Source organism: Nerophis lumbriciformis, linkage group LG19, assembly GCF_033978685.3.
Source record: "Nerophis lumbriciformis linkage group LG19, RoL_Nlum_v2.1, whole genome shotgun sequence".
Classification (NCBI taxonomy): domain Eukaryota; kingdom Metazoa; phylum Chordata; class Actinopteri; order Syngnathiformes; family Syngnathidae; genus Nerophis; species Nerophis lumbriciformis.
The window spans coordinates 2,183,078-2,197,264 of record NC_084566.2 but is presented as its reverse complement, the minus strand read 5'-3'; the positions used below and the strand labels follow the sequence as shown (position 1 = coordinate 2,197,264).

Here is a 14,187-nt window from a genome sequence, read left to right as displayed (position 1 = left end):
AGGGGGTCTTGTGTGGCGTACGCTTTTCTTTTTCTGTTGTTTCCTGTATGCTGCCTTCCTTTCTAAATGTGTCCATCACTTATTTTATTTCTAGAATGTGAAGGTCTGACTGACAATAGTCGGCTGTATTTGAGTGTGTGACAATACAATATGTGTGTGTTGTGACAGCTGGCTATGTGGCACTGGAAATACACTGACTTATGCTGGGAAACACACACACACACACGCACACACAGGATGCCAGTAGCTCTATTAAGTAGTGCCCATGTGTGTGTGTGTGATCATTGTGCCATGCAGTGCAGCACACACACACACACATTGATGGATTCTAGATTGTCCGTGCCACTCTTCATTAGGCTACTTTTGATTTCTGCAACAGGTAAGTGTGTTCACTGTGTGCGTGTTGAATTCCATCACTTTTGTACGTCCCTTGTATTATATTTACGATGTGTTCATAATAAGTACAGTGTGTTCTACTGTACAGTTGGGACAATCAGCCTGGGAAAAAGGTTAAAGTACAAAACCCAAATCCAGTGAAGTTGGCACGTTGTGTAAATGGTAAATACAAAAAGAATACAATGATTAGCAAATCCTTTTTGTCATGTCTGTGTAGTCATGTTTTGTTTTGTTTAGTTATTGGACTCTTTAGTTTCTGGCTCTTCACTCCCTTGTCTTGTTTCCATGGTTACCCATTAGTTTCACCTGTTCCTTGTTTGGACTCATTGTGCACTCTTGTTTGTCACCATAGCAACCCATTAGTTTTCACCTGTCACGTCACGCACCTGTTTCACGTTTTGAGTCACGCACCTGTTTTCGTTAATCATGTCTGTAGTATTTAAGTTCATAGTTTTCAGTTTGGCTTTCTGGCGACATCCCACATTTATGCTCTTGTTTTCATGTCCATCTTTCATGCTGCTACTTTAGTCCAAGCCAAGTAAGTTTTTGTTTACTAATGCCACAGTTAGTGTTTTTGTTTCATTGTTCACAGTTTCTGCCCACGTGCAAGTATTTATTTCATTTGTCAAGTTTGTACTTCCGCCTTGTGCGCACCTTTAGTTTGTTCTTTTTTTGATAATATTAAATAAATATGTACTCACATTCCCGTCTCGCCCGAGCCAACTTTCCGTTGCCTTCCGGAAAAACAAAATCCAAGGACCAAGTCGTGACACTTTTCAACTTATATTCAATTGAATAGACTGCAAAGACAAAATATTTAATGTTCCAACTGAGAAACTTAATTTTTTTTGCAAATAATCATTAACTTAGAATTTAATGGCAGCAACACATTGCAAAAAAGTTGTCAGAGGGGCATTTTTACCACTGTGTTACATGGCCTTTCCTTTTAACAACACTCAGTAAACGTTTGGGAACTGAGGAGACACATTTTTGAAGTGGAATTATTTCCCATTCTTGCTTTATGTTCAGCTTAAGTTGTTCAACAGTCCGGGATCTTCGTTGTGGTATTTTAGGCTTCATAATGCGCCACACATTTTCAATGGGAGACAGGTCTGGACTTCAGGCGTTGTTGATAAATGGCTTTGGCTTTGCATAGTAGAGTTTTAACTTGCACTTACAGATGTAGCGACCAACTGTAGTTACCGACAGTGGTTTTCTGAAGTGTTCCTGAGCCCCAGTGGTGATATCCTTTACACACTGATGTCGCTTTTTGATGCAGTACCGCCTGAGGGATCCAAGGTCCATAATATCATCGCTTACGTGCAGTGATTTCTCCAGATTCTCTGAACCTTTTGATGATATTACAGACCATAGATAGTGAAATCCCTAAATTCCTTGCAATAGCTGGTTGAGAAATGTTGTTCTTAAACTGATCGACAATTTGCTCACGCATTTGTTCACAAAGTGGTGACCCTCGCCCCAACCTTGTTTGTGAATGACTGAGCATTTCATGGAAGCTGCTTTTATACCCAATCATGGCACCCACCTGTTCCCAATTAGCCTGTTCACCTGTGGGATGTTCCAAATAAGGGTTTGATGAGCATTCCTCAACTTGCTCAGTCTTTTTTGCCACTTGTGCCAGCTTTTTTGAAACATGTTGCAGGCATCATTTCCAAATGAGCTAATATTTGCAAAGAATAACAAAGTTTACCAGTTCGAACGTTAAGTATCTTGTCTTTGCAGTCTATTCAATTGAATATAGGTTGAAAAGGATTTGCAAATCATCAACAGGGACAAGCGGTAGAAAATGGATGGATGGATGGATGTATTCTGTTTTTATTTACCATTTACACAACGTGCCAACTTCACTGCTTTTGGGTTTTGTATTTATGATGTGTTAATAAGTACAGTGTGTTCTACTGTACAATTGGGACAATCAGCCTGGGAAAAACCCAGATGTTGCTAGGAGTTATGTTATATCAATATTAAAATATATATATATATATATATATATATATATATATATATATATTTATATATATATATATATATATATATATACATATATATATACATACATACATAAATAATTTACATAACATAGTGGCTGTCTGTTTTTACATGTGATCTACAGTGCAATGTTTATGACAAATACCAATCTGGCTTTAGGTTATTCTATTCCACCGAAACTGCTCTTCTGAAAGTTTCCAGTGACGTGATGACGGCCGCTGACTCGAGTCACGACACAGTTTTGGTTTTACATGATCTGCCTTTGATACTGTGGAACACAGGATACTGATAGATCGTGTCAAATCTGAAATGGGGTTTTCTGGTGCAGTTCCTCAGTGGTTTACTTCTTATGTCAATGGAAAAACTTTTAATGTTGCTTTCAAGGATGTAATGTCCAATGTGTCCAACCTGTCATGTGGTGTGGGTTCTGTTCTGGGACCTCTTTTATTTTTGTTGTATCATGTTGTAATTATGATGTATCATGTTGTAACTGTGATGTATCATGTTGTAACTGTGATGTATTCTTGTTGTAACTATGATGTATCATGGTTTAACTGTGATGTATCATGTTGTAACTGTGATGTATCATGTTGTAACTGTGATGTATCATGTTGTAACTGTGATGTATCATGTTGTAACTGTGATGCATCATGTTGTAACTGTGATGTATCATGTTGTAACTGTGATGCATCATGTTGTAACAGTGACGTATCATGTTGTAACTGTGAGGTATCATGTTGAAACTTTGATGCATCATGTTGTAACTGTGATGCATCATGTTGTAACTATGATGTATCATGTTGTAACAGTGATGTATCATGTTGTAACTGTGATGTATCATGTTGTAACTGTGATGTATTCTTGTTGTAACTATGATGTATCATGGTTTAACTGTGATGTATCATGTTGTAACTGTGACGCATCATGTAACTGTGAGGTATCATGTTGTAACTGTGAGGTATCATGTTGTAACTGTGATGTATCATGTTGTAACTGTGATGTATCATGTTGTAACTGTGATGTATCATTTTGTAACAGTGATGTATCATGTTGTAACTGTGATGTATCATGTTGTAACTGTGACGTATCATGTAACTGTAAGGTATCATGTTGTAGCTGTGACGTATCATGTTGTAACTGTGATGTATCATGTAACTATGATGAAGGCCGTCCCTCATCAGCAAGCCTGGTTTGCCCCAGAAAGAGGGCCAATTATCAATAAACGTTAGTCCCTGTTGTCTACAGAAGCTAGCCAGCCACTTGTTAAGCGAGACTAATCTGCTATATCTCTCATCATTGCCTCTCACAGTGATGTATCATGTTGTAACTGTGATGCATCATGTTGTAACTATGATGTATCATGTTGTAACAGTGACATATCATGTTGTAACTGTGACGTATCATGTAACTGTGAGGTATCATGTTGTAACTGTGAGGTATCATGTTGTAACTGTGATGTATCATGTTGTAACTGTGATGTATCATGTTGTAGCTGTGACGTATCATGTTGTAACTGTGATGTATCATGTAACTATGATGTATCATGTTGTAACTGTGATGTATCATGTTGTAACTGTGACATATCATGTTGTAACTGTGACGTATAATGTAACTGTGATGTATCATGTTGTAACTAAAATATCATGTTGTAACTGTGACATATCATGTTGTAACTGTGACGTATCATGTTGTAACTGTGACGTATCATGTTGTAACTGTGACGTATCATGTTGTAACTGTGACGTATCATGTTGTAACTGTGACGTATCATGTTGTAACTGTGACGTATCATGGTTTAACTGTGACGTATCATGTTGTAACTGTGATGTATCATGTTGTAACTGTGATGTATCATGTTGTAACTGTGACGTATCATGTTGTAACTGTGACGTATCATGTTGTAACTGTGACGTATCATGTTGTAACTGTGACGTATCATGTTGTAACTGTGACGTATCATGTTGTAACTGTGATGCATCATGTTGTAACAGTGACATATCATGTTGTAACTGTGAGGTATCATGTTGAAACTGTGATGCATCATGTTGTAACTGTGATGCATCATGTTGTAACTATGATGTATCATGTTGTAACTGTGATGTATCATGTTGTAACTGTGATGTATCATGTTGTAACTGTGATGCATCATGTTGTAACTATGATGCATCATGTTGTAACAGTGACATATCATGTTGTAACTGTGACGTATCATGTAACTGTGAGTTATCATGTTGTAACTGTGAGGTATCATGTTGTAACTGTGATGTATCATGTTGTAACTGTGATGTATCATGTTGTAACTGTGATGTATCATTTTGTAACTGTGATGTATCATGTTGTAACTGTGACGTATCATGGTTTAACTGTGACGTATCATGTTGTAACTGTGATGTATCATGTTGTAACTGTGATGTATCATGTTGTAACTGTGACGTATCATGTTGTAACTGTGACGTATCATGTTGTAACTGTGACGTATCATGTTGTAACTGTGACGTATCATGTTGTAACTGTGACGTATCATGTTGTAACTGTGATGCATCATGTTGTAACAGTGACATATCATGTTGTAACTGTGAGGTATCATGTTGAAACTGTGATGCATCATGTTGTAACTGTGATGCATCATGTTGTAACTATGATGTATCATGTTGTAACTGTGATGTATCATGTTGTAACTGTGATGTATCATGTTGTAACTGTGATGCATCATGTTGTAACTATGATGCATCATGTTGTAACAGTGACATATCATGTTGTAACTGTGACGTATCATGTAACTGTGAGTTATCATGTTGTAACTGTGAGGTATCATGTTGTAACTGTGATGTATCATGTTGTAACTGTGATGTATCATGTTGTAACTGTGATGTATCATTTTGTAACTGTGATGTATCATGTTGTAACTGTGATGTATCATGTTGTAACTGTGACGTATCATGTTGTAACTGTGATGTATCATGTAACTATGATGTATCATGTTGTAACTGTGACGTATCATGTTGTAACTGTGACATATCATGTTGTAACTGTGATGTATCATGTTGTAACTGTGACGTATAATGTAACTGTGATTTATCATGTTGTAACTGTGATGTATCATGTTGCAACTGTGACGTATCATGTTGTAACTGTGATGTATCATGTTGTAACTGTGATGTATCATGTTGTAACTGTGATGTATCATGTTGTAACTGTGATGTATCATGTTGTAACTGTGACGTATCATGTTGTAACTGTGATGTATCATGTTGTAACTGTGACGTATAATGTAACTGTGATGTATCATGTTGTAACTGTGATGTATCATGTTGTAACTGTGATGTATCATGTTCTAACTGTGATGTATCATGTTGTAACTGTGATGTATCATGTTGTAACTGTGATGTATCATGTTGTAACTGTGATGTATCATGTAACTGTGATGCATCATGTTGTAACTATGATGTATCATGTTGTAACTGTGATGTATCATGTTGTAACTGTGATGTATCATGTTGTAACTGTGATGTATCATGTTGTCACTGATGTATCATGTTGTAACTGTGATGTATCATGTTGTAACTGTGATGTATCTTGTAACTATGACGTATCATGGTTTAACTGTGATGTATCATGTTGTAACTGTGATGCATCATGTTGTAACTATGATGTATCATGTTGTAACAGTGATGTATCATGTTGTAACTATGATGTATCATGTTGTAACAGTGATGTATCATGTTGTAACTGTGATGCATCATGTTGTAACTATGATGTATCATGTTGTAACAGTGACATATCATGTTGTAACTGTGACGTATCATGTAACTGTGAGGTATCATGTTGTAACTGTGATGTATCATGTTGTAACTGTGATGTATCATGTTGTAACTGTGATGTATCATGTTGTAACTGTGATGTATCATTTTGTAACTGTGATGTATCATGTTGTAACTGTGATGTATCATGTTGTAACTGTGACGTATCATGTTCTAACTGTGATGTATCATGTAACTATGATGTATCATGTTGTAACTGTGACGTATCATGTTGTAACTGTGACATATCATGTTGTAACTGTGACATATCATGTTGTAACTGTGACGTATAATGTAACTATGATGTATCATGTTGCAACTGTGACGTATCATGTTGTAACTGTGATGTATCATGTTCTAACTGTGATGTATCATATTGTAACTGTGATGTATCATGTTGTAACTGTGATGTATCATGTAACTGTGATGTATCATGTAACTGTGATGCATCATGTTGTAACTATGATGTATCATGTTGTAACTGTGATGTATCATGTTGTAACTGTGATGTATCATGTTGTAACTGTGATGTATCATGTTGTAACTGACGTATCATGTTGTAACTGTGATGTATCATGTTGTAACTGTGATGTATCTTGTAACTATGACGTATCATGGTTTAACTGTGATGTATCATGTAACTATGATGTGATGTATCATGTAACTATGATGTATCATGTTGTAACTGTGACGTATCATGTTGTAACTGTGACATATCATGTTGTAACTGTGACATATCATGTTGTAACTGTGACGTATAATGTAACTGTGATGTATCATGTTGCAACTGTGACGTAGCATGTTTTAACTGTGACGTGTCATGTTGTAACTGTGACGTATCATGTTGTAACTATGATGTATCATGTTGCAACTTTGATGTATCATGTTGTAACTATGATGTATCATGGTTTAACTGTGATGTATCATGTTGTAACTATGATGTATCATGTTGTAACTGTGACAAATCATGTTGTAACTATGATGTATCATGTTGTAACTATGATGTATCATGTTGTAACTATGATGTATCATGGTTTAACTGTGATGTATCGTGTTGTAACTGTGACATATGTTGTAACTATGATGTATCATGTTGTAACTATGATGTATAATGGTTTAACTGTGATGTATCATGTTGTAACTGTGACGTATCATGTTGTAAGTGTGACGTATCATGTTGTAACTGTGATGTATCATGTAACTGTGATGTATCATGTAAAAGTGATGTATCATGTTGTAACTGTGATGTATCATGTAACTGATGTATAATGTTGTAACTGTGATGTATCATGTTGTAACTGTGATGTATCATGTTGTAACTGTGATGTATCATGTTGTAACTATGATGTATCATGTTGTAACTATGATGTATCATGTTGTAACTATGATGTATCATGTTGTAACTATGATGTATCATGTTGTAACTGTGACAAATCATGTTGTAACTATGATGTATCATGTTGTAACTATGATGTATCATGTTGTAACTATGATGTATCATGGTTTAACTGTGATGTATCGTGTTGTAACTGTGACATATGTTGTAACTATGATGTATCATGTTGTAACTATGATGTATAATGGTTTAACTGTGATGTATCATGTTGTAACTGTGACGTATCATGTTGTAAGTGTGACGTATCATGTTGTAACTGTGATGTATCATGTAACTGTGATGTATCATGTAAAAGTGATGTATCATGTTGTAACTGTGATGTATCATGTAACTGATGTATAATGTTGTAACTGTGATGTATCATGTTGTAACTGTGATGTATCATGTTGTAACTGTGATGTATCATGTTGTAACTATGATGTATCATGTTGTAACTATGATGTATCATGTTGTAACTATGATGTATCATGTTGTAACTATGATGTATCATGTTGTAACTATGATGTATCATGTTGTAACTGTGACAAATCATGTTGTAACTATGATGTATCATGGTTTAACTGTGATGTATCATGTAGTAACTATGATGTATCATGTTGTAACTGTGACAAATCATGTTGTAACTATGATGTATCATGTTGTAACTATGATGTATCATGTTGTAACTATGATATATCATGGTTTAACTGTGATGTATCGTGTTGTAACTGTGACATATGTTGTAACTATGATGTATCATGTTGTAACTATGATGTATCATGGTTTAACTGTGATGTATCATGTTGTAACTATGATGTATCATGTTGTAACTGTGACAAATCATGTTGTAACTATGATGTATCATGTTGTAACTATGATGTATCATGTTGTAACTATGATATATCATGGTTTAACTGTGATGTATCGTGTTGTAACTGTGACATATGTTGTAACTATGATGTATCATGTTGTAACTATGATGTATAATGGTTTAACTGTGATGTATCATGTTGTAACTGTGACGTATCATGTTGTAAGTGTGACGTATCATGTTGTAACTGTGATGTATCATGTAACGGTGATGTATCATGTAAAAGTGATGTATCATGTTGTAACTGTGATGTATCATGTAACTGATGTATAATGTTGTAACTGTGATGTATCATGTTGTAACTGTGATGTATCATGTTGTAACTATGATGTATCATGTTGTAACTGTGACATATGTTGTAACTGTGATGTATCATGTTGTAACTGTGACGTATCATGTTGTAACTGTGACGTATCATGTTGTAACTGTGACGTATCATGTTGTAACTGTGACGTATCATGTTGTAACTTTGATGTATCATGGTTTAACTGTGACGTATCATGTTGTAACTGATGTATCATGTTGTAACTGTGATGTATCATGTTGTAACTGTGATGTATCATGGTTTAACTGTGATGTATCATGTTGTAACTGATGTATCATGTTGTAGCTGATGTATCATGTTGTAACTGTGATGTATCATGTTGTAACTGATGTATCATGGTTTAACTGTGATGTATCATGTTGTAACTGATGTATCATGTTGTAACTGATGTATCATGTTGTAACTGTGATGTATCACACTGGTCACACTTATCATTACACCATGTACCAAATAAAATAGCCTTGAGGTCGGTAAGCACAACCAGAATTATTCCATACATTAGGCGCACCGCGTTATAACTTATAAGGCGACTATCGAGTTTTGAGAAAATGAAACGATTTTCAGTGCGCCTTATAGTCCGGAAAATACAGTAGATTGCACTCACCTGTGTGCAGTTGTGGCAGAGGACTCCATGAGGTACCAACTGGTGCCGTAATGACACTTTGACTCTCTTCCTGCTAAAGACATCCATGTATCAGCGGCGGCTCTTTTTAAAATGTCTTCTATTTGCCCTCCCTGCAGCCTCTTCAGTCAACCTGGAGGGGGAACTCTTCAAAGAGCTGATGAAGGGCTACAACAAGAACGTGCGTCCCATGGAGAAGAGCGGGGATGTGACGCGGGTGTACATCAAGATGACGCTGACCAACCTCATCTCCCTGGTGAGCTTGTAGCTTTCTCCCACGGTGATAGCAGAAGATACGGGACTGATACTGAATACACATCTCCTCTCAGAATGAAAAAGAGGAAGCTCTGACGACGAGTGTTTGGATCCAACTGGTAATCTGTCTGATATTGAACGTGACGCTGCAGTTCTCACACCAAGATGTTCCCGCCTGCAGAAATGGTGCGACTACAGACTGAGGTGGGACCAACCACCCAGGTCAGCACGGTACAAGAACTTGACTTCTGAGCTCCGCGTGCCCTCAAAGAGCATCTGGCTGCCTGATGTCATCTTGGAGAACAAGTGAGATGGTTTACTCTAATAACGCTGATCACGTTGATTGATGGTTGATGGTGCAACGTGTGTGCAGTGTGGACGGACAGTTTGAAGTGGCGCTCTACTGCAACGCTCTGGTGTCTCCTAATGGCTGCGTGGAATGGCTGCCACCCGCCATCTATCGCAGCGCTTGTGCCATAACGGTCAACTATTTCCCCTTCGACTGGCAGAACTGCACCATGGTGTTCCGGTGAGTGGGCCGGGTCACAAACCACATTGGTGACCTACTGCGTGACGAATACCCCAAACTGCTGCTGTCTGTTGAAGTTAATTTCCAACATGCACATAGTTACAACATGATACATCTCAGTTACAACAGGATGCGTCACAATCTCCAGTCTCTCATTGCAACTTGTCCGAAAAGGAGTAGGAAGAAGAAGAGCTTATTTTATCCTACTCCTTTTCCATTTCATAGCATTTGCTAACACTGTTATTAACTTCCTGTTCTCACTTAGTACACAACTTTAACCCATAAATGATACATAATAAAATTCTCCATAATTACCTAAATAATAATTTATTTTCACATTCACATAAAAAGATCATTAGGATTCACTCGAGGGAGTACTGGAGAGTGCTCCCTTGGGTGATTCCCTCGTTCTACTGGGGGACTTCAACGCTCATGGTAGCAACGACAGTGAAACCTGGAGAGGCGTGATTGGGAAGAATGGCCGCCCGGATCTGAACCCGAGTGGTGTTTTGTTATTGGACTTTTGTGCTCGTCACAGATTGTCAATAACAAACACTATGTTCAAACATAAGGGTGTCCATATGTGCACTTGGCACCAGGACACCCTAGGCCGCAGTTCCATGATCGACTTTGTAGTTGTGTCATCGGATTTGCGGTCTCATGTTTTGGAGAGTGGGGCGGAGCTTTCTACCGATCACCACCTGGTGAGTTGGCTGCGATGGTGGGGGTTGATGCCGGACAGACCTGGCAGGCCCAAACGCATTGTGAGGGTTTGCTGGGAACGCCTGGCAGAGTCTCCTGTCAGAGAGAGTTTCAATTCCCACCTCCGGAAGAACTTTGAACATGTCACGAGGGAGGTGCTGGACATTGAATCCGAGTGGACGATGTTCCGTACCTCTATTGTCGAGGCGGCCGATTGGAGCTGTGGCCGCAAGGTGGTTGGTGCCTGTCGTGGCGGTAATCCTAGAACCCGTTGGTGGACACCAGCGGTAAGGGATGCCGTCAAGCTGAAGAAAGAGTCCTATCGGGCTTTTTTGGCTCATAGGACTCCGGAGGCAGCAGACAGGTACCGACAGGCCAAGCGGTGTGCGGCTTCAACGGTCGCTGAGGCAAAAACTCAGACATGGGAGGAGTTCGGGGAAGCCACGGAAAACGACTTCCAGACGGCTTCGAAGCGATTCTGGACCACCATCCGCCGCCTCAGGAAGGGGAAGCAGTGCAATGTCAACACCGTGTATGGTGGGGATGGTGTTCTGCTGACCTCGACTACGAATGTTGTGGATCGGTGGAGGGAATACTTTGAAGACCTCCTCGATCCTACCAGCACGTCTTCCTATGAGGAAGCAGTGCCTGGGGAATCTGTGGTGGGCTCTCCTATTTCTGGGGCTGAGGTTGCCGAGGTAGTTAAGAAGCTCCTCGGTGGATGAGATCCGCCCGGAGTTCCTTAAGGCTCTGGATGCTGTAGGGCTGTCTTGGTTGACAAAACTCTGCAACATCGCGTGGACATCGGGGTCGGTAGCTCTGGATTGGCAGACCAGGGTGGTGGTTCCTCTCTTTAAGAAGGGGAACCGGAGGGTGTGTTCCAACTATCGTGGGATCACACTCCTCAGCCTTCCCGGTAAGGTTTATTCAGGTGTACTGGAGAGGAGGCTACGCCGGATAGTCGAACCTCAGATTCAGGAGGAACAGTGTGGTTTTCGTCCTGGTCGTGGAACTGTGGACCAGCTCTATACTCTCGGCAGGGTCCTTGAGGGTGCATGGGAGTTTGCCCAACCAGTCTACATGTGCTTTGTGGACTTGGAGAAGGCATTCGATCGTGCACCCCGGGAAGTCCTGTGGGGAGTGCTCAGAGAGTATGGGGTATCGGACTGTCTGATTGTGGCGGTCCGCTCCCTGTATGATCAGTGTCAGAGCTTGGTCCGCAATGCCGGCAGTAAGTCGGACACGTTTCCAGTGAGGGTTGGACTCCGCCAAGGCTGCTCTTTGTCACCGATTCTGTTCATAACTTTTATGGACAGAATTTCTAGGCGCAGTCAAGGCGTTGAGGGGATGCGGTTTGGTGGCTTCAGGATTAGGTCTCTGCTTTTTGCAGATGATGTGGTCCTGATGGCTTCATCTGGCCAAGATCTTCAGCTCTCACTGGATCGGTTCGCAGCTGAGTGTGAAGCGACTGAGATGGGAATCAGCACCTCCAAGTCCGAGTCCATGGTTCTCGCCCGGAAAAGGGTGGAGTGCCATCTCCGGGTTGGGAAGGAGATCTTGCCCCAAGTGGAGGAGTTCAAGTTCACGAGCGAGGGAAGAGTGGATTGTGAGATCGACAGGCGGATCGGTGCGGCGTCTTCAGTAATGCGGACGCTGTATCGATCCGTTGTGGTGAAGAAGGAGCTGAGCCGGAAGGCAAAGCTCTCAATTTACCAGGCGATCTACATTCCCATCCTCACCTATGGTCATGAGCTTTGGGTCATGACCGAAAGGACAAGATCACGGGTACAAGCGGCCGAAATCAGTTTCCTCCGCCAGGTGGCGGGGCTCTCCCTTAGAGATAGGGTGAGAAGCTCTGTCATCCGGGAGGAGCTCAAAGTAAAGCCGCTGCTCCTCCACACCGAGAGGAGCCAGATGTGGTGGTTCGGGCATCTGGTCAGGATGCCACCCGAACGCCTCCCGGGGGAGGTGTTTCGGGCACGTCCGACCGGTAGGAGGCCACGGGGAAGACCCAGGACACATTGGGAAGACTATCTCTCCCGGCTGGCCTGGAACGCCTCTGGATCCCCCGGGAAGAGCTGGACGAAGTGGCTGGGGAGAGGGAAGTCTGGGCTTCCCTGCTTAGGCTGCTGCCCCCGCGACCCGAACTCGGATAAGCGGAAGAAGATGGATGGATGGATGGATAGGATTATCTAATATTTTGCAAACACTTCGAGTTTGAACAGTTTCTTAAACTCGATCATATTTGTACTTTGTTTGGCTTCTTTGCTTAAACCATTCTATGATTCAAGTACCGTATTTTTCGGACTATAAGGCGCACTTAAAATCCTTTAATTTTCTCAAAACTCAACATTGCGCCTTATAACCCGGTGCACCTAGTGTATGGCATAATTCTGGTCTTGTTTACCGACCTCGAAGCTATTTTATTTGGTACATGGTGTAATAAGTGTGACCAGTAGATGGCAGTCACACATAAGAGATAGGTGTAGACTGCAAAATGACTCAAGTAAACAACACCAAAATGTTACAGGTTCCATTGAAAATATAGAACATTACACACGGCGCTCAAAAATCCATCAAAATGTTTTAGTACGACTTTGGTAAGCTATGAAGCCGCACTGCTTGATGAATCCGATTGAACTGTGCTTCAACATGCGAGTATTATTATGGTGTGTGTATAAGGTAAGACATATTATCTGGCGTTTTGTTTCACAATATTATGCAAAAGAAACTTTTCTTACCTTCTGGTACCTGCTGATCTGTATTTGGGATCTGCATAAGTCCTGAAAATGTGCGCGAGTCCGCCTTTGTAGTTGATAAGCTTCTTCTTTTTCTCTATCTTCTTGTTAGGGGACATTCATCCTCCACTGATGCCATTTCTAAAATAAAGTAGTGTAAATTATATATGTCAGTAAACTCGCCATAAAAGCGCTAAAACATACCGGTGTAGTGAGTTTACATTATTCACCCAAGGAACTTTAGTTATTAGAGAGTTCCGGTCGGATGGTTTTTCACGAGACACATTTCCGGCGTTGTTGTTGCACTAGTGAGCCACGGATGAGGAGATGCTGCTCCGTTATTGATTGAAGTTAAAGTCTTGCGCGCTACACCGCTACAACAAAGATGACGAGGAGAAGACGCTGTCGAAGGTGAGCCATGTAAATAAGACCGCCCACAAAACGACGCGTCCTGAAGCGACTGTCAGAAAGCGACTTGAAGATGATCTGTAAAACATCATCTATGCAACATTTTGACCAAAGAACCACCATTACATGTTATGTAGACCACAAGGAAGTCTTTTA

General features: G+C 40.3%; 1 protein-coding gene across 1 annotated transcript in view; it reads left to right on the top strand.

Moving 5' to 3' along the window:
• The first annotated feature begins 304 nt into the window (after positions 1–304).
• The window catches only part of chrng (cholinergic receptor, nicotinic, gamma), a 28,614-nt gene continuing 14,731 nt past the window's right edge, over positions 305–14,187 (top strand). Inside the window, exons 1-5 of the mRNA XM_061979733.1 lie at positions 305–379; positions 9,519–9,655; positions 9,729–9,773; positions 9,836–9,960; positions 10,028–10,183. Of these exons, the coding sequence (XP_061835717.1) occupies positions 322–379; positions 9,519–9,655; positions 9,729–9,773; positions 9,836–9,960; positions 10,028–10,183 (521 nt within the window). The 5' untranslated portion in view covers positions 305–321. The remainder of the gene's footprint in view (positions 380–9,518; positions 9,656–9,728; positions 9,774–9,835; positions 9,961–10,027; positions 10,184–14,187) is intronic.